Genomic DNA, 21,083 nt, shown 5'->3' on the forward strand with positions numbered 1-21,083 from the left:
GAGTATTTTAAATATCCCCAATTAAAACCGACCATGCTCTCGGTCCCTCCGGCGGCGGGGACGTAGATGATGTTGTACTGCCTGACGTCGCCCTCGGCCGGCTCCCAGCGAACTCTGAGGGAGTTGGTGGTGGGGTCGATCACCTGGAGATTCTTCACTCCGCCCAGGGGCTCTGAAAGAGACGGGACACATCACAGTCCGAAACAACTGCTGCACATCATCCGCGCCGTTTGCTTTGTCCTCCAGGGATGGGTGGGGTTCACCTCATCAGGACAGTCCAGATGTCTCAAAGTCGAGGAGATTGTCAATCACAGAGGAGTCTTTTCCTTTCCTGTGACGGTCTAAACTTTGTGCTATTCTACGAGGCAAAAACATCCCTATTAAAAAGTATTTTAGCCAGAGTGCACCTGCAACTTTCTGTTTTCTTAGTCTTTAAAGGATCATACTTCTACTTTTTGACCTATTAACTACAAACTGAATTTATTTCATGCTGAGACCATTTTGAAAACTGTCTTTTTGGTGGTTGTATCAAGAATGCAGCCACGAGTCACCTCCTGAAAATATACTAATTTTATCTACCAGCTACGCTGTAGCCAAATCATCCAAATATTGAACAACAGAGCGCTTCATTTGCCACTTGTTATATTGCAGCACGGTTAAATGAAGTGCAAGCGCTATATGAGGTCGGCAGGTATAACGATGGATCTCGACCAGCTTACCACCTCACTAACCGGTTTCATGAGTCTGGCCAGGGATCTTTTCCTGTCAGCGTTCTCCTGAACGCTCTAATAATAAGGTAGATAATGGCACAAAATATAATATCTGCTCTCATGGAACATTTAGGAAGAGATGGGCACTAGTTGCAAAGGCCACGCCGCAACTACGTACTAAAGATTAACAGCACCTCTGTTTTGTTTTTAAAAGTACAATAAAAGTTAAAAAGTTCAAATGAAAACAAAGATCCAATAAATAAATCATGCAAACACCAATGGCATGAAAGGAATACTGGGTGTTTTATTGTTGCAATAAAACACTGCTTTCCTGGATGTTGGATAGTCCTTGAATGCACCAGCAGGGAGAGATTACCGAACCAGTTCAAACCAGTAACTGCATGATCACCCCTGCAAGGCTGGAAGTTAATCTGAAAATGTTTAGTATCCTCTGGAAACTGTTTGGCCATTTAATGAAGCTATGCACAGTTTTAAAGACCCCACGGAATAAAGGACTAACTTCCAGGAGAGTGAACAATGGGTCCATTTCAAGTCCTTTAACTGCATCCACGTTTCCCCTCACTTTAGTCTCCGTCTTAGTCTCTCCCACCAACACCACAAGGGAGAGAAGCGAGGAAAAGCAAAGGCATTATCCGAAGCGACGAGTGAGGAACTTTAAAATAAGAGAATCGGTACGTAACGTGCGACTCTTTAAGGCGGCGTACAGTTTATAATAATCCTTCATTGTGCTATAATACAGCCAACAAGACAAACATCACATTGATAAAGAAAAGATGGACATTCTAAATTACGGTTAAAGGCCAAATTAAATAAGTAGCACAACATTTTTGCCAGTCAAGTGAGACGTCATGACTCTGGAATAAAATGGGCCAGAGTCTAGTAAAAATAACCCTTAGTGTGCACCAGATAGATTAAGCACATTTCAGTTAGATCACATTAAATAAACTTTGCTGTCTCAGATACATTCCTGTCTTTCTTTGTGACAAACAATCCAAGACAAAGCACGAAGGGTACTGTCAGATTTGATTATTTGACTCTCTCAGGAACAATTTCACACACGCTTCCAGGAATGTGAGCCCTATCTACGGCTGAACTCATTGTGGGTTCATGTGGACAAGAGCTGAATATCTTCCAGTCAGGACGGCGGGTTACTCACTTGTCTTTCCCTTCTCAGCCTGCCGTATGCCCTCCACGTCTGGGTAGACGGGAACAACAGCCACATTGTAGACGGTGTCGGGATCCAAGTTTCTCAGGATGATGGTGGTGTCTCCTGAGACCTCCTCCTGTTCAGTTAAAATGTTAAATCCTCCGTCAGCATTATACGACTTAATCCGATAATAGTGAGAATGTCTGAGTCCACAGTGCTGAAGGAAACAGACGTGGAGCTGTTCGAGGCTGCTGACAGCGTGTAAGGCCTTGAATATACAGAAACTGTACAAACAGTCCTGGTGCATCATAGTTAACTGAAACAGATCCTACCATTCGGTCCTCTCCTCCCGGTTGAGCAGTATAGAAGACCTTGTAGCTGCGGACGTTGCCCGGCGCCGGATCCCAGCGGGCCGTCAGAGTGCTGATGGTCGGGTCGATCACCTTCAAGTTCTTCACTCCACCCAGGGGATCTAAGAAGGATGAGCAGGTCCATCTCAATTAGTGTGGACAGGATTTGTTCATCAATCAATTAATTTACAAAACATTTTTATGATAGTCTACTCCAGGGTTTCTCAAACCTCTCCTGGAGCAACCCTTGTCCCGCATGTTTTAGAGCTCCCCCAGCTCCAGCACAGCTGATTTTACAGTATATAATCAACTTGTTATCAAGCAGCTTCAGGAGTTCATAACGAACTGATCATTGACAAGGGGAACTTCAGCGCACTGTTAAACGACATTTCACCAAAACCAGACAGCATCAGACTTGAGTCCAACCTGGTCAGGAGGAGGGTCGTGGCTTCAGACTTCAGTGTGAGTAGTCCGTGGCCTGAAAGTGACCCCCATGTGCAGAAAAATAACACGTCACACGCAGCAGCACGCTGTACGACAGTACACGGAGCAACACAGGTTAGCCTGGTTAGCCATCGTCCTCTCATGGGTCAGATTTCTCCCGAATTACAACTTTCTGTTCTTTTCATTACGGGTTCTGTTGCTGTACAACACAGCTACCCCACATCTCACTCCCTCCCTCTCTCTCTACTGTGTCCGCATGGACATGTTGCATGCATGCAACTCAGAAAAGAGCTCGCGGTCCGGTGGATTATAGGTGGAAGAAAGGGAATTTGTGAGCAGATGAAAGCAAGGTAGAGGAGGAAGAGAGCCACATGTTTAATTAAGGCTTTTGTTGAGCTTTTTCCTTCACTGCGGCTCCTTCTACAGCAGAACTGTGACAACAGCTGCTCTAGAGGGACGTCAAACTCGCATCAAGTGTCTGTTTGTCCAGACTCAGGTCGCATTTAAAAAGATCCGACCCGTATCGGATTTGAACCACAAATGGAAGTGGCCCAAATCTAGACTAGAAAAGTCCATGTGTCTTGGCCCGTTCACACTGTTATAAAAAGATCAGATCTCAGTCACATGAGCAAAAACATTTTCCTCACTTTGGCTTGTAGTCTGAACGGAGCCTGTGTAAACTACTCTAGAGCTGCAATTAATCGCCAACTATTTTGATAATCGATTAATCACTTTGGAAGTTTTTTTTCCCCCCATTTTTCACCATTTTCTGGACCTAACAACTTATCAATTAATCATGAAAACAATCTTGAGATTAATAAATAATGAAGTGATCGTTAGTTGCAGCTCTACTCGACCCACTGCTGTGTGCGTTCATACTTACACCTCGGCCACATACCAAAAGACAACAGGGTCAGCTGTGTGTGAATCATAATCCATTTTATCTGATAGCGCTGATGCCTGAAGCTGCGTTAATGCTATGGTGACTCAAAGTCTGAATGAATGGTGGTTTTAACTGTGCTCACTTTGAACATGGCAAAAGTAAGAATCACACGTGTTTTACAGCATGTTTTCAAACCATCACTGCCACCTAATTAACAGTTACAATGCTTAATTATAAATGCTAATGTTTACTAACCTGAGTGCTCTGTGATACTTTCCTAAAATGACAGTACGTCTGTTTTTTAGGAAAAAGTCTTCAGTTCTGACATATTTCACGTCACTAACCATCTGTCTTTTATTTCATATGTATTGAGCATTTTTATTCTTGTTTTACTGGTGTTTTAATATTTTATGGTACCCTGTCACATGACTTTGCGTCTTCATTCGGTCTTATTTTAAGCTCATGTGGCAATAAAGTTGTTTCTTGCTCTATTCTCTTATTTTCCCCAGCTGGCTCAGCCTTGTTCATCTCTCAAAGCCCAAGTCACATCCTTCAGCTGCAAATCAATCAACAGACTCATCTGAACTCACTTGTTTTCCCATTCTCGGACTGCGACTTGCCCTCCATCTCATGGTAGACGGGCACGACTGTGACGGTGTACTCTGTGTTCGGCTCCAGGTTCTTCAGGACCGTGGAGGTCGTAGTTCCAGACACTTGGTCCTGGTCGGGGAGAAAAGGAATAGCTTTGAACCGGGTGACCTCAAGGATCTGGAGAACGCTTAGAAAAGCCATTACCGAGAAAGTTTGGCAAATGCAGAAAGACTCTCAGACTGAACAATGTCACAGTTTAATGCGATGCGAGCCCAGTTTTCTTGGATGCATCTTCAGTCTGTAACCGTCTCAGTAACAGGAACAGTAGAAGCTCAGAGATAAAGATGATTTAGGCAGAGGGCTTCACTTAAAATGGTCCTGGGGCAATCTGGGCAATAGAGCAAACCGCCAAACTGGCAGCACGAAGGAGTGTATGCTTTGTGCTGCTTGCACTCCTTCAGGCCTCTGCTGCAAATATAAATTTGTTCTTTGTCCATTTAATCCAATAGTAAGTCCTAAAAATCTGCCAATAAGCTTAGATAACTTCAGTTGTTTCCAAAGCAAGTGACATAATCATGAGGGTAATGAAATGGACCCCCACGAGATATTGTCACTGCTTTATAGAAAACAGTTGCCACAGACTTTGAAACAAGTTAAACTATCCCACATCGCTGTCAAATGTTTTCCATTAGTTGTAGTAAATGTAGATTTCAAAGAGAACAACATTATCCAGAGGTTTTCATCTTTCTTGATAACTTGATATTGCACCGTTTGCATGACGAGTAAAGAAAGTTCTTGCATGAAACTGCCTTGGATACAAAGTGTAATCATCTCACGCCACTGGCTCTTCTCCACTGGTGTTGAGAAAACCTGAACTTGAAGCCAAAACTAAATATTTTGCTCACACAGTGCAGTACCTGCTGTTATTTAAAAAATAATATTCGTGCTTTCTATGTGATGTAGTCATGGCCTGCAAGAGAAAATGTCTTACTTTTGACGCATTTAACAGAAAGAAGAAAACGTTTTAATTATTTGTATTTTGGGACCCTGCAGCAGCTCTTTTCTTTTTTTCTGTTTATTTAACTCCTTAAAATACAGTTTCCTCCCATTTTTCACCCTGAGTACCTTCCTTGAGTCTGGAAACATCTACAGTCACCGTAAAATAATAATGATCATAGTAAACAGAGCCAGTCAGAAGAGAGAGGATTTTTTATTTATTCACTTAGCTGAAGCTTTTATCCAAATCAACTTACAATTGCTGTATATATTAGAGGTCGCACGCCTCTGGAGCAACGAGGGGTTAAGTTTCTCAGGGTCACAGTGGAGAATTGAACTCGGGTCTCTCACACCAAAGGCATGTGTCTTATCCACTGCTCCATCGCCACCCCAGTTAGAAATACCCAATTAAAATAAAAGGTTAATCTGTCTCTTCTAACTGCCACTGAATAATCATTTGGACTTTAAGGTAGCCAAAATGTCTTAAAGTGGTTTGAATTAAAACATATCTCATTTCACATTTCAGGCAGTTAGAAAAACCAAGAAACTAATGGGGCATGGATGAAGTTCTCAGCTGCTGGTAAATCTCCAACATCTGGAACTGGCAACTCTCGACAGTTACATAAGTTCTGCCATCACATGTCTTTTAGATTTCAGCGAAGATCAACTCGTCTTAGGAAATGTCTCAAACCTGGTGGCATAATATCTACACAGTGTATCTACACAGTCTTACCACATCCTGCTCTCCTCCGGCGGCGGGCACCCAGATCACGATGTACTCGCGTACGTTTCCCTCAGCGGGCTCCCAGCGGACGTTCAGGGTGCTGGTGGTGGGATCGGTAACCTGCAGGTTCCTCACAAAACCCAGCGGCTCTGGAGAGAGACACGAAGCAGGAAGACAAATTTAATGCTTGGATCAGATCGTCACACAGCTGCTGTCTAGTCAGAGTTTACTGGTGTCTCCGGGAGGCAGTTTGTTCATATGTTGGACGGCAAGAAAATGGATTTTTTCCTTTAGGTCCACTGATTCAGACTCTGTTTTACTCTGCTGTCATTGAGATAGATGCTTTTGTATATTTGGGCTACAATTGGGAAAATATTTTGTGGTTCTGTCATTCAGATTGCTCCTTGCTGACGTCAATAAATCCATAGCAGAGTTTGGAGAGTGGAGATTAAAGCCAAATAACTTCAGTAATTCTTCACCTTCATTAGTGAAATACATTTCCCATTTATCATTTCTCATTTATCCAGTCTTTATTTGGAGAATAACAATTATAAGAAAAACAACTGACACGAAACAACACTTACTAACTGACCATATCAAATATAAATGTGACTGATATCTAATTCATAAGAGGCACTAGACAAGGAAGCAAAAAATAAAAGCCGTGGAAAGAAAGAAAGAAGACTTTTCTGCACAATTTTCTGCGTAGCAACACTTTTGTCAACTAAGAAAAAGGTTGTCTGCAGCTGTTCTTCAGAAAGACTCTGAAAGGTAACGCTCCATTGATTTGAAGGACTTCTTGGAGGCTCAGGTGCTTTTCAAGGTTCATGGAGGCACTTGAACTTAAATAAAACCACAGACACTCACTTGTCTTCCCGCCGTCTGTCAGACTGGGTCCGTCTCCCTCTGCGTAGACGGGGACCACGGTGATGGTGTAGCGGGTGTCCGGTAGAAGCTTCTCCAGGACGGTGTTAGTGGTGCTCTCTGACACTTGCTCCTGCAAAGACATAAGTGGTGAACTCAACACCCTGCAGAACTGCCCTTTAACAACCACCACCCCACAAAAGCCCTGACCTTTGACCTTCAGCAGGTGGAAAGACTAATATTACTGTTCAACTGGTATTTATTTTTGATGACTGAAACTAATTTATTTTGTGCATAAGTGCTGAATATTTTGTGACAATATTAAAAACATCATTTGTGCAGAACAGTCTCTTAAAAAACAGTCTTTTATCCAGCAACATGCTCTTTTGTTTATCTACAAAGCACTTTTTTGAAAACTACCTCCCTATATATCATCCTTAATTGTTACTAGACTAACAAATATCAGACAAACAATACCAGATCACAGATGTGGATTTCTCTAGAGACTCCAGCGGTTTCCGCAGAGTTGGGTAGGACTGCTTTCATTCCTTCGCTCCATACTTAAGGAACAAACTCAAAGACCAAATTCAATTTGAACACTCTGGTGTCACTTACTCAATTTAGAAATGTTATGGAGAATCAATATGATGTTGTATGCAATTGTTTCCATTACTGTACTTCTTTTTTATTGTTTTTAAATCTATATTCACTTGTTTGTGTGTCTACTCTTCATGTTAAAATGTTTACACAGCCTAAAAAGAGATCCGGGTCTGTTTTCCCTGTTTAAATAAAGTTAAATTAATAACCGTCGTAAGACTTTCCACTTACACCACTTTCCCAGGTTGAAAAGTGTTTATTTTTATTTACTGGAACATTTTACGTTTCCCAGCAATTTGACCGACCAAACTTAATGGCAGCAAAAAACAAACTTAACTTAATTCAGAGTTTCCTTAAGTAAAAATACTTATAAACATGACTGTAAAAGGAAAAAAACAAAACATGAAAATAAAAGAAACTTTTCAAACAAAAAGGACATTTATAAAGAAAAGTATCTCCTCAATGCCATGTAAATGTTTCTGTTTTTCAAAATGGGAAAAACCTTTGTTTTTATGATTCATTTTATATGTAACGGAAGAAGAGGCAGCACATGAAACTAAATGAACAGCATTCATATTCATCTGGCAGAGAAGTTTCTCTGTAAAATTTACTTTGACATGCTAATTGGGGGTAAAAAAAAAAAAAAAAAAAGAATTTACGTCACCGCCGGAGACAAATGAACCACTTCTGAACACGAGCAGCCAAATCGTCAGTCAGCCGCGCTGTGAAGCCGTTATTTCACGGCTCTCTACAGTCTGACGGCAGGCGATTAACATACTTATATTATTACACATACTTACTTGGAGATGTAAACACCAAAAACATGCACTTCAACGCTGAGGGATACTCCTATTGCAAAGGGATTTAGATGCTATTGTGTGGCAACTGCATGATGGGATTATCCTGTCAAAAAGCATGACATCACTAAATCCCTGTTGAGAGCTTTGATCGTTTAGTTTTTTTTTTTAAAGTCTGACAGCTTTTTTATTAACTTCTGCTGCACAACCTGTGACATTTCAAAATGGATTGTTTTAAAAAAAAGCACGTCGCTCCTGGAAATTTGTCCAGATTTTTATGCATTTATTTATTTTTACTGCATGCATTGAAAGGTTACCCTAGGATCTCATTTCATCAAGTGTAAACACATTCAAGGAGGCACAGTCTACATCAGTAGACACAAAGTGGCTCTTAAAAGGCACACAATGTCCCTGTGTACAGTATTTCAACTAGCCGAGAGCTTGTCACGGAGTAAAGGTGTTAACAACCCGACACTGTGAGCCAGATAAATGGAATTCTTGAAAATCTTCCACATCAGATTGCAAAGTCATGCAGCAACAAACTGCAACAGCCAATAAGATCTGAACCAACTGAAGAAGACACTGGTCTGAACTCAGTTTATTACTTTATAGCTGGGTCAGATAACTTAGCTAACCTCTGTATAAGAGCCTCTAAATCTCCTCATGACAGAGGCAGCACTGATTAATATCCAGTTTTGATTAAAAAGATAGTTTCAGCTGCATCAGTCTAATAAAACTTCATGTCTGCATGTGCTACTGTCAGTATGTTTGTTTGGTTGTTATTACCTGGTCTTTGGGATTAAATAAACTTTATTTTCTCTATAATCATCTCATCACTCATTGTGTTTCTTCTGCATGAATCCAAGATTTCCCCACAGGGATCATAACAATTTAGCTAATTAATCTAAACTAAAGTTAAAGCAATGATCTGCTGGCTGTCATGTTCATTTACAATTAACAGCTGTTTGTTGTTGAACTCATTCAAGCCTAAGAACAGCGACAGACAGTTTACTTAAAGGATCATTTCAGCGGTTTTCCCGGCAGCTGAGCCACCTGCAGTGGCTGCAAAGTATTGTCCTCAAAAAAGTGCTTCTTTTTGCCACTGATAGACAAGATCATGGAAAGGATCCCTACGAGCGACTACCGGAGACAGCCTTGGTTTTTAACAGGAAACTGAAGTCTGAAGGCGAGCTGTTGCAGGAAGACGAGGGAGGGGAGTTTGTTGTCTTGGAGTAACTTTAGGAAATACAATCTTGCGTGCAGTTCCTCTACGTACACAACCAAACTCCTCTTCCTCGTTTTGCATCGTCGTCTTTACAGTGAGCCCTGGCTGTTATTTGGTTACCAGGTTTCATCAGAGAGTTTCCTGTAAGCTAAACGCAAGAGGATCTTACCACAATCTCCAGTCCCCCATCTGCAGGAACGTAGATCACTTTGTAGCCCTGAACGTTGCCGTCAGCAGGATTCCAGGTTACGGTGAGAGTGGTGATGGTCGGGTTGGTCACCTTCATGTTGCCCACTCCTCCCAAAGGCACTGGCAGAGGGAAAAGGATTGTTGTTGGTCTTAACTTTGCTGCAGTCCAAATATACTTTACATTAACTGGTTATACTAAAAACCTCCAGCCCCTGCAGGAACTTCAAATTTATTGAACATTCACAGGTTACAAAAAAGTAACTTACATGTCTTTCCGTCCTCTGACTGGCGTTTCCCCTCCCTGGCAGGATAGACCGGTACCAACGACACTGTGTAGAGCGTGTCGGGCATCAGGTTCCTGAGGATGATGGAGGTGGTGCCTGTAGGAACTTGCTCCTGTTCACCAAGATTAATAATTAATAAAAGGTTAGTCTCCGAACTGGCAGCATCTGTTTTTGTCCTCAGATGTTAAGAGTCTCACCATCTCCTCGCGGCCACCAGCGGCGGGCACATAGAAGACCTTGTACAGGCGAACGGCTCCGTCAGCCGGGTCCCAGTCCACAGTCAGGGAGGTCATGGTGGGGTCCGACACCCTCAGGTTTTTCACTCCTCCCAGTGGTCCTAAACAAGAGGACAGGTCAGGTGGCTCATAATGGGCATCGTGCGAGAACCACTCGTACGAACATATTTGATCTTAAGTGGCTTGTACGAGTGTTATAGGAGAACTTGCCGCACAAACGCAGTTTATGAGCCTGTTAGTTAGTCTGCCGTTGTCCAAACCTTAAATTATAAATACAAAATATTAAATTACATAATTGTGTTGACATTATCCATATAAATGTTCTCTCTGTCAGTGTGTGCTTTATTGGCAGAGTTGGATCAGGTGTGCAGGAGTTTGGCGGCAGCTGCAGCCTCCTCTGCTTTACATGCCTTCCTCTCCCGAACAGTTAGTCTCATTCCAGCTCTTGTAACGTGTCTCAGTGTTTTTGCTCCCTGGTTAAGGCCTTTTTCTTTCTGCCTCCAGTCATTCCTGGTCCAACTCCTGCCTCCGTCCCACAGTCCCGATCAGCCCGAACCTGCGCTGGATCTACATAACTCTTCCCTCTGCTCGGATCCTCAGTCCCTCTGGGCTGCCTGTCCACCTGCCTCGCCTGGTTTTGCACCCCGATTCAAAGCCCCACCCAAAACCAAGAGACCCTTAAATTACTTTATCTGTTTGGCAGTAATCTCTTTTGCACATTTTGGTCTCTGGGTCTGCTCCTTTAGCTTGCATAACAGCTATTGTGTAATACTACAACATCAAAAGGCTTAAATGATGCAGTAATTGAAGGTTAATTCGTCTCTGTACCTGAGAGACAATCGTGAGAGGCGCAACTCCGCAGACAGCCACACCGATCCAACCCTTTTCCGTTAATTTCACTGCTGGCGCTGTTAAAAATCATAGATTTCCTTTTTGAAAGCAGGACTCCAATCTCCGATCAGACGATGTCGTTTTCAGGAATGAACGCTTCTTGACATATGGGGCAGGATGCCTTATATGGTATTATTGGGGTGTTAATTATGCTAATTTTCATTTCTCCTGAACACGAGCTCAGTTACGCACAGACATTCATCATGTTTACAGGGTTCACTTACACACGTTACCTGAAGTGGGAGTGTTTGCTGAATCTGACGTGACACGCAAACAAAAAGTGAGTGAAAGTTATGATAATGGAGAAAATGTTCTTGCATGAGGCCCAATGTTTCAGTGAGAGTCAGGAGGGAGTATAGAATAAAGGTATTGTTCATTTGTGTAAACCAGATTGGTGTTTAATTTAATTGAGATACTTTCACAATATCCTTTTTTATTTACACCATATGTTTTGGTGTTGAGGTCCTTTTCTGTTTCTCTTCTTTGTTTCCAAACACAAATTTAAAGAGCAACTTAACACACCAATGATGTGTTGTAATACACAAAAATGCGTGAAAGAGCACATTTTACTCAAGGAGACCGGATCAACCTTTTATTTACGCAACATTTCAGTAAAGCTCAGTTAATGTACCATGTATGTAGGTTTCATGGAAAACTAAGTAGTGTAATTCCTTGTCAGGACTTTCTTGAAAATGAGATGATGCATCTGAAGGAACTTATCCTGTAAAAGTTTAATTGGTTCATTTTCAGGGTTCAGTCTTACTTGTTTTTCCATTTTCAGACATCCTCTTTCCATCTCCCCCAGCGTAAACCGGCACCAGAGAGACGGTGTAGAGGGTGTCGGGCTGCAGGCTTCGCAAGACGGTGTTGGTTGTGCCTGCAGACACCGTTTCCTGAGTTTGACAACAAATCACACAAATTAGCTGCTTCCAGACCCAGACAGAAGACAGAGGAACAGGCATGCAGCTAGAAATAACTATGGAAAGTTGGTTAGTGGCTACAATGCCAGCATCACCAGCTTTCAATACGCCTTTGAGCATTGCAATTAACCCCCCCCGTTAACCCCCAGTGAACTTCAACAGTAACAAACTGGTTGGAGCGGTTAGCCTTGGGGCAATTTGACAACACAGGATAAGCACATTAGCCAAAGGAAAACGGCTGTGAAATCGCTCATTAAATTGTGTTCATTATCTGTCAAGTATCTTTATCGACATGCACGACCGAATCAAAGCTGACATTTAAACTCTGTCTCATGAGAAACTATAAACAAGGAGAAGTCTGAAGAATCAGGGCTGTGGGGGAAAAACCCCCCCGCTGTCTTTCTGATCGTGCAACCTTCACAAACATTTACGGTGGGACAGACACAGTTGAATGATTTGGGCGTCTTGTTTAACGCTGCACATGGTTGTCCTACCAGTCCTACCATGCTCTCAGCTCCTCCGGCGGCGGGAACATAAATGACTTTGTACTCCTTCACTAGGCCCTCAGCGGGCTCCCAGCGCACATTCAGGGTGGTCATGGTGGGGTTCAACACCTGCAGGTTCTTCACTCCACCCAGAGGCTCTGAGGGAACGTAAATACAGATGTTTAATCAGCAGATGTTTCTTTTTTTTCTCCATTTAGTTAACTGTGCGGCTGGTACTTCACTTTGACACTACATGTTTCTGAAAGCTGCAGTTTTGGGCTTTGCAAATAAAAGATTTTATATTCAACATGACTTAAGCTCATTAAATATTACCATAACAATGTGTGTCTTCACTTCCTTCCTTGCTACTTTCTCTGTACAGCTGTCCTGTGAAAACCATGCATCTCCCAAACTTTAATTTTTATGAGCTATAAAAACAAATTGTTTTCTGCTTTGTCAAAGGGAATCCTTTTTCTACCTTAAGGCTGATTTTCAGAACCCACAAAGGCACACATGCAGTGCTTCAGTTTATCTGAGAATTTCAAAACTGACATTTTTGGAAAAACATGGATTTACCTCTAGAGCTGCAACGACCAGTCGATGATTCGATTAGTTGATTGAAAGAAAATTGTCAACCATTTTTGATTGATTTTGATAAATGATTAATTGTTTCCGTCATTTTATAAAAGCTAAAATATCAAATATGTGCTGGTTTCATCTTCTTAAATGTGAGGATTTAGTGCTATTCTTTGTCATTTATGTTTTTAAATGAAGAGTCTTTGGACTGTTGCTTAGCGAAAAGAAGCAATCTGAAGATGTTACTTTGCATTCATTCACTTTTTAAACGATTAATCAATAATGAAAATAGTTGCATCGCTAAATTGGAGAGTGGCACCTTGTTTTTGTATCTTTTCTCGATCGATTTATAAAGTTTTTTCACCATTAGTACTGTGAGTACATGTTGATACTTATTTTCCTTCTGATATCACTACTTGAGTACTTCTTCCACCGCCGTCAGATACACAAGTAGCAGAAACAAATATTTACTGTTAAACTTTTTAAATGACCCGACTGCAGCACAGTGAGAACTATATTCTTTGAATGTCTCTTACTGGTTTGTCCTTCGCCAGAGATGTCTGCGCTCACGCCGCTGGGATACACGGCGGCCACGGTGACAGAGTACAGCGTGTTGGGATCCAGCTTCTGCAGGATGACGCTGGTCTTCTTCCCTCCAACCTGCGTCTGTTCACAGGGAACATGTCAGCTGTGAGACTCATAGACAGGAACGTGTGACAAGAGGCTGAAGCATGAACGAGACTCTCACAGCCAATAGACACGTCTCGGGTAAAGAATGCTGTAACAGCACCAACACATGGTCCTGGTAAGTAGTCGCTGTCAGTGGCCTTAAATGTGGGGTTATTCAGTTTGAACAAAAAAAAAAAAAAAAGCTATGAAAGATCAAAGCTGTAAAAATGCAAATAAATCCTCATTTCAGGATTGGTTAATTCAGAAGTTCCTTCCTCTGTTTGTCATTAAACACAATAAACTTATTATTCAAATGTGCAAACATGAAGCCTATGACCTTAATCTAGCCAAATGTTTTCAGAGTACGTTTTTCCAGCTCTCACAGAATAAAGTCATGTTGCATACATAACGGAAACTTTGTCATTAGCTAATACAAACAACAAAAATATATGAAATCATGTACCAAAGGCGAAATAAGCAGGACAACACTCCATTAAAGCTACAGAATTTCTAAAAGATGCATCTTAATGTCTCTAAATCTGTAATCACTTATCTCTTCTGTCATCGCTCAGCCTTCCAAAAACTAAACCGAAATTTAATTTGCAGTGTGTCATGCTTTGGAGGCTGAGCCGCTGTTTCTGAGGACGATGTTAGCAAACTATTTACATTGTTTATACAAGTTAAGTATTTCTCTGGAAGGGAATCCAAGTAGGCCTTTGGGAAAATCCTGAGCAAACAACTCTCTGCAGTATATCATGAAATGGATACGACACTCTAAACACATTCATAGACGGTATAAACACTTTGCCTGGTAGCTAAGAGATAAAACGCCAGAGGGTATCGCATCACATTTACATCAGTATTTTAGGTATTCTGATTTAAATTTGTATTCTGGGAAACATGCAAAGAGTTTTACTCAGCAGCTGTTCGGTGTCTCTTGTAGGTATCAAACTTAATCATGAGATAACCGGGCCACATTCTGCTCAAGCGCTTTTAAACATTTATTGGATTCTTTACTTTATAGTTTCATTACTTTGAGGGACTTCTTAGTTTTTATCTTCAGTTTATATTTTCAGGAGCATTTTGTTTTCCCAGTACAAGAGAACCTTTATCAACTGTAATGATCTTGTTATCCTGCAGCAGGAAACACAACAACTTTTAAATTTGCTGCAACATAAATTCTGTTCACATCAAATCAGTTCAAACTAGTCTGATGATCGTAAAAACGTTCAGGTATATTACAATTGAAAAATCTCCATTCTGCATAAGGCGTTTCGCTTTAAAATCTGCCACACCACATTTATTTTTTTACTTTCTTCAGAGTTAAAGTATGTTTTATGAAGTTGATTAATAAAAAGGATATGTCTGGCATTATGCCATCATGTCAACAAATCCCATGAAAAGACCAAAACCATCTTCCTGTCTGTGGCTCTCAGCCCCATAGGTTCATACTGAACACATAAATTTTTAAATTTACAGCTGCTCTCTTTAACTTTCATCAATCTGGAGTAAATAGTGCATTTGTTGGAGACTATTTTCAGCAGCGGATGAATCCCCATGTGGTGCTCTAGTGAGTATTTAGAGTAGCAGGCGGTGTATGAGTCAGAACAAACTACAGTGAGGCTAATAGTTTTTTAATTAAAGTTTTTGGACAACAATGGAGCTCTATATCTCAGAGGAAAAAGATATCACGCTTTGATACACACACACACACACACACACACACACGACACTTGCTGATTTTGGTCTTTTCATGTTGTTAATGGACAAAATATAACCAGACTTATCGTTTTAAAAGCTCAAATCAACTGCAGACTCTTCACAGGGACCCCTTTCATCTCTGTGGGTGTCCTGTATGATTTATTCTATTGCGAGTTACAGCAGGACCACCTCAGGCTGAAGCTATCATTCTTCTTGGCTATAATATCTCTATATTTTTAATAATATAACATACAGCATCAGCACAGAACTGGACAACCTAAAAAACTGCAGTTTTCCATACTTCCCCATAATATCTGCTCAATTCCCAACGCGGACATTAAGTATTAACATTTTTCGGAGCAGTGAGGAAACCCTGAGCTCATCCTGCACAAACAAACATCCTGTCTGGTCTCACATGACTGATGTTAAAATCAACAAGCCTGCAGACGACAACACGACACCAGATGCTCTCAGTCTTCTGGTATACACATCTGACGTAGCGAGGGGATCAGAGATCCATTAGACAGATTTGTCCCACTGACATCATGACTCGACCCGGACACGTTGTTTGGGGGAACACTGTCATAACATCTCAGAGACGCAATAAAATGTGTAACTCACTGAAATTCTTTTTCGTACAGCCCAACAGGTTTTCCTTTAAAGTTATTTCCAGTGCTAATCACGGTTGAGTCATCATGCAAGAATGTGAGGTTGGCGGCCGAACGCAGGACTCCACTAACTATGCGATCGAGCTGCGGGACGCTGTCATAAACCAAACGTCCAAATATGATGAGGGAGCTCAGAATGGCCAGAAATCTCATCTCGGAGTGTTTGGCGGCGTTTTGCTGAACCCCTTCAGGATTTCTTCTCAAGAGGGCGACGGGATTTTAAAACAAAATCCAACTTGTACTGTAAATGCAATGTTTCTGGCAAACTCTATTCCCTGATTTATTGATTCATTGTTGTCAAACATCTGTATTGTGACACACAATGATCAGTCTCAGTAGATGTTTGGTGATGGTGTATTTTGCCTTTAATATAATGCAACCGAGTCCATTTCTTCCAGGTCTACGTCAGTACAATTTTGAGGTTCTGCAATTTGACTGTCCATTTTGGCAGACTTTCTACTTTTAGTCAATTGCATTTTAGAGGAAATATTGTATGTTTTTGCTTCCACCACATTTATCTGACAGTTGGCCTGCTTTTGCAGATTAATTTTTTTTAGAGAGAGACTAAGTCTCTCCCCATCCAGTAGACCACCATGGTACTTTTGGATTTGTGGTGTTTTTATTACGGATTTTCTTATACTCCAACAGTTTTAAGACAAACTGTGACTTTCTTGCCGAACAAAATTATTGTTTAAATTGCACATAATGGCACAATTCAAAAGGATTCAAAAAAAAGTTGTCGCTTGTGGTTGACTAACATTACATTTATTTATTAGCTGATGCTTTTATCTAAAGCGACTTACAATTGCTATTTATGTCAGAGGTCGCACGCCTCTGGAGTTAAGGGTCTTGCTCGGGGACACAACGATGGATTGCAGCTTTGACCCTTTCAAAGTGTGTTTTCACTTCATGAAAGTTAATTCCAACATTTTGGTCATAAAAATGTCTTGTTCAGCGTTTGGTTGTCCTGAAGGACACTCTAAGAAGTCGGCTGTTTATTTTTTCCAGTAAGTACATATTGTTTTAAGACTGTTTTTTGCTAGCCAAAATTAGCATCCCAGTTAGGATCCCAGTTAACATGAATTGCGGACGCACCTTGCAAACCAAGGTAGCTAGCTCCAAATATCTTGTCCAAATATGGTCATGTCTGGTTAAAAAAAAAAAAAAAAAAAAAACCCACACAAGATGGTGACCAAAATGCCAAACCAAAAGGGTGACAACGCGGTGGCTACGTCCTCTTCTTTCATACAGTCTATGGTTTTCACTCCACTGTGAAGACAGAAGTCTATACTGAGTAGGTTCAAACAATATCTGCCTGTGTTATTCCTGTAGCAACATCTTCTTCCTGGCTTCAGTCGATACACCTGAAGTGTCTGTTTTTATTTTAACAGAAACGTGCGGATGTCAGACATGCAGTATTAAAAGCATTTTATTTTTCTCAGAAGTAATAATGTCTTGGAATTTTCTTTGTTTGCATTTGTTGAGGCCTTTAACCCTAAATACTTTTTTAATCTATGAAGCACACACACACACACACACACACTTCAGTTTTCTTTGGCTATTAAAACAGTTTCATGGGGAATTTTAGCCAATATCTGATGTAAAAGTAAAATTCTGCGTGTTTTGGCAGGTAAAAATAGCTAATTTGTCCAAAAAAATAAAAAATAAATAAATAAAAAATCTAAAAGCATGGAAAGATACAAGGTTTCCACGTGGCGTAAAAATGTAACTTTTCACGATTTTCTTTAAGTGTACTACAGATTGCATGAATACAAAGTTGTAGGTTACAAATTTTATTGCTGTGGTTTTTTTTTGGTAATTATATGAAAAAGGACTTTTGCTCTTCCAACTCGTCACATATGGACTTTTGGTCAAGACCCCTTGGCGTCGCTTTTTAACACCTTGGGTACTACTTTAGTGTTGTTTTTTGGACATGCAATCAAGTTACCAGGAATGATTATGCAACATCTGGTCAAGGAGGGAAATGAACACCCGTCTCCTGGCCAATTAGGGCCCAGCCATCCACCTCAACCACTTCCTTACTCTGGCTTTTCTTCTGACATTTAGATCCAACACCTGCTTTTAGTGTTCAAAACTGACACTAAAGGGCTTCCCCCAGTGCTTTAAACTATGACGCTAATGGGCTTCCCAGTGCGTTACAAACAGACGTCCATATGTGACGACTTGGGAGTCAAAACGGGTTGGCTCATCTGCTGCCCTGATGTATGAATACATTCAAGAATCATCAACAGCTGTCTTTTGACAGTGTTAATCCCTGATTTATTCAATTTATTTTGCATGTATCTCTAAATATCGCAAACATCCCTTACTTTAAATGATCCGTGTTATAAAAACATGAGCCTTTTCTTTTAGCTTCTTTCCCTGCAGAGATTTGTTTTCATTTTGGACATCCTGAACGTGTATCCCCAAAGGGAGAGAAAACATCCCATCATATTAAACAGTTCATAATTGATTTGTTTCTAAATGTGCACTGGGACTAGTACTTGACAGATTTAGAGCTCTCCATCATATTGAGATATTCATCCATTTGTCGTCAAGTGGCTAAAGCACGCTGGAAATGTTCCCATTGGTCAAGAAGCAGCACAGCCGGCACCACCGCACCCCAACATGAGTAAAATGAAACTACTGTGAGACCATATCAGGAAAATCCACCCTAAAAAGGAATTCAGTCATATTGTTCCTCTAATCCAGGCCAAACAGATGACCCCCAGTGTTTGTTAAGTCATGTGGTGACAGGAAAGGGGGATTAGTTTTCTGGTAAACCTCAAATTTACAAGACAGTCCATGAACTTAAGCCAATTTGGGTGTAAAAACTTAGATAAACATTTTAGAAATCTCTACAGTCAATCTATTGTTCAGTGTCAATAGAGCAGCTCCAAAATTGGTCTCTTGCTAAAATGAAGAGCCAGTGTGTGCGTGGGGGGGCTTGTTTTACTATATTGGTGTGGTCTTAAAACCGGGATTCCACTATACATGAGGGGTGATTTGTACTTATTGCATACTACAGGGGAACTTCACTGAAACACCATTATTAAAAACACATTTATTTCACTTTATTCCATTTTATAAATTTGATTTTCTTTCTTAAACATTGTTTTAAATGCATTTCTCTGTCTTGTGAAAAGCACTTCTATCTGCCTTTGTGTTTGAAAAGTGCTATATACACTGTAAATTCTGCCTTGACTAGTGGTCGACTGATATGGGTTTTTCTATTGCCAATATTCAGACAGCAGGGCGGCCAGTGGCCGATACATAATACCGATATCAAAAAGAAAAGTCATGTACAATTCCATTATTCCATGCAAAGTACAGTCATGTTAGCCAGTAACGTGTTGTTTTAGATGGACCTTTTATTAATAAATGAAATACAAACCTACTGTGGATCTGTGGTTTCGGCCTTGACTTGCATGGTGTAGATTTAAAAACATTTCACCAGTCTCTTTTTCTGACTGAACACTACATGCTACAAACGCATAATTACTTTCAGTTTGTACAAAACAGGTCGAATCTTAATTAAGGGGAACTGAAGAGCCATTTTTGTGATTTACATATGCAGATGACAGCGCTCTATTTATCTGTATGTATGTATGTATGTATGTATGTATGTATGTATGTATGTATGTATGTATCTGAAAATGTTGCTTGGTGTTACTGTAAAAATGAGCATCAGACTTACTATGAGAGGCTCGCCTCCAGCAACGGGCTTATAAGTGATCTTGTAGTTCTGGACGGGGCCGGGGGCAAGGTCCCACTTCACTGTCAGCGTGGAGGTGGTGGCGTTGAAAACCCTCAGGTTTCGAGGAGGCTCAGGAGGCACTGGGAGCACACAGAGAACCACAGTGAGATAAACAGAAAGATCACTGCATTCTGTGTTTGATTAGCAATGATGATGATGGTGAGGATGATGAAGGCAGTGATGGCAACGCTCACCACGATCCAGCAGCAGGTCACAAAAGCTGCAAGGGCCAATTGTAGAATGAAAGCAGCGGGATGATGTGGTTAAAAACAGGAGTGGCAATATGATCAATGAAGCTGCTCAGAGCAGGGCTGGAGTTCAGTAACTTCTCATTCAATTTGATTTATCCCAATAATTTTTAGGGCTGCAACTAACAATTATCATTGTCGACTAATCTTGCAATTATTTCCTCGATTAATCGATGAGTTTGTTATATAAAATGTCAGAAAATGGTGATCAGTGTTTCTAAAAGCCCAAGATGATGGCCGCAAATGTCTTTTTCTGTCCTCAACTTAAAGATATCCAGTTTACTGTCAAAGAGTAGTAAAAAACCCAGAATATATTTAGTTGGAATCATAATAGTTGCAGATCTAAAAAAAATTTAGCAAGTTTTCCTAATTACAGTTAGAACCCCATTCCAAAATGTCCTTTTAGCATTTGGGAAAATACAGATCACAAATAACATTTTCAAATTCTAAAAAATCTGCTAATTAAAAATATGGGATTATAAGTAATGAATTTAGGGTGATACAATAACAAATTTTAGATTTGTATTAGAGGGGGAAGAAGAACACACTGAGAATATAATAAACATGGGGGTTCTAACAAAAACACCTTAGGAAGAAGTAAACACATTTTAGGGGAGACTAAAAGTTCTGTTATTGGTTATTGTTATTATTGTAAAATCTGGGAAGGCTGTATGGCAAATTTTATACAATTAGGAAATACCATAACACATTTTGAAAGGTAAATTAGAGTCTCACTGAGCTCCAACCCTACAGCAGAAACACTGGACAATAATGCAACAACATTATTTTGATGAATGAGGTGAACATTCATATTAAAAAAACAAAAACAAAAAAAACAGCCACAATAACACTGATGAACAATGAACATTGATGAAGGATGACATGATAAAAGTACGTTACAATGTGAGATGAACAGAAATGTTATTATGACAAAGTGGTGATGGATGAAGGTAAAAATCAAAATGACTGACAGTGGAATTAAAACAATCATTCACATGGATGGAGGTCTGTGGAGGATGACGTGTTATGTGTTTAACATGATTCTACGTTCACACCACAAACTACTGCACATCTACTTTGACGCAAATCCAGCTGTGCATCATATGTTTA

General features: G+C 40.5%; 1 protein-coding gene and 1 long non-coding RNA gene across 6 annotated transcripts in view; one reads left to right on the forward strand and one right to left on the reverse strand.

Moving 5' to 3' along the window:
* LOC123978389 overlaps window positions 1-7,712 on the forward strand; it is a 19,989-nt gene extending 12,277 nt beyond the window's left edge. Inside the window, exon 3 of the long non-coding RNA XR_006826937.1 lies at window positions 5,669-7,712. This is a non-coding gene — a long non-coding RNA (uncharacterized LOC123978389). The remainder of the gene's footprint in view (window positions 1-5,668) is intronic.
* Window positions 1-21,083, reverse strand: part of col12a1b (collagen, type XII, alpha 1b) — a 157,867-nt gene that overhangs the window by 67,128 nt on the left and 69,656 nt on the right. For 3 of the 5 annotated variants that reach the window (XM_046061546.1, XM_046061549.1, XM_046061545.1), the window contains 13 exons: window positions 19,666-19,805; window positions 13,467-13,596; window positions 12,373-12,512; window positions 11,713-11,842; window positions 10,020-10,159; window positions 9,805-9,934; window positions 9,519-9,658; window positions 6,734-6,863; window positions 5,876-6,015; window positions 4,146-4,275; window positions 2,211-2,350; window positions 1,888-2,014; window positions 1-172 (listed from right to left, as the gene is read on the reverse strand). The exon at window positions 1-172 is cut by the window's left edge and continues 262 nt beyond it. In XM_046061546.1, the coding sequence (XP_045917502.1) occupies window positions 1-172; window positions 1,888-2,014; window positions 2,211-2,350; window positions 4,146-4,275; window positions 5,876-6,015; window positions 6,734-6,863; window positions 9,519-9,658; window positions 9,805-9,934; window positions 10,020-10,159; window positions 11,713-11,842; window positions 12,373-12,512; window positions 13,467-13,596; window positions 19,666-19,805 (1,789 nt within the window). The remainder of the gene's footprint in view (window positions 173-1,887; window positions 2,015-2,210; window positions 2,351-4,145; window positions 4,276-5,875; window positions 6,016-6,733; window positions 6,864-9,518; window positions 9,659-9,804; window positions 9,935-10,019; window positions 10,160-11,712; window positions 11,843-12,372; window positions 12,513-13,466; window positions 13,597-19,665; window positions 19,806-21,083) is intronic. The other 2 variants (XM_046061547.1, XM_046061548.1) reach the window with 1 other exon arrangement.

This window comes from Micropterus dolomieu, linkage group LG10 (genome assembly GCF_021292245.1).
Source record: "Micropterus dolomieu isolate WLL.071019.BEF.003 ecotype Adirondacks linkage group LG10, ASM2129224v1, whole genome shotgun sequence".
Lineage (NCBI taxonomy): Eukaryota > Metazoa > Chordata > Actinopteri > Centrarchiformes > Centrarchidae > Micropterus > Micropterus dolomieu.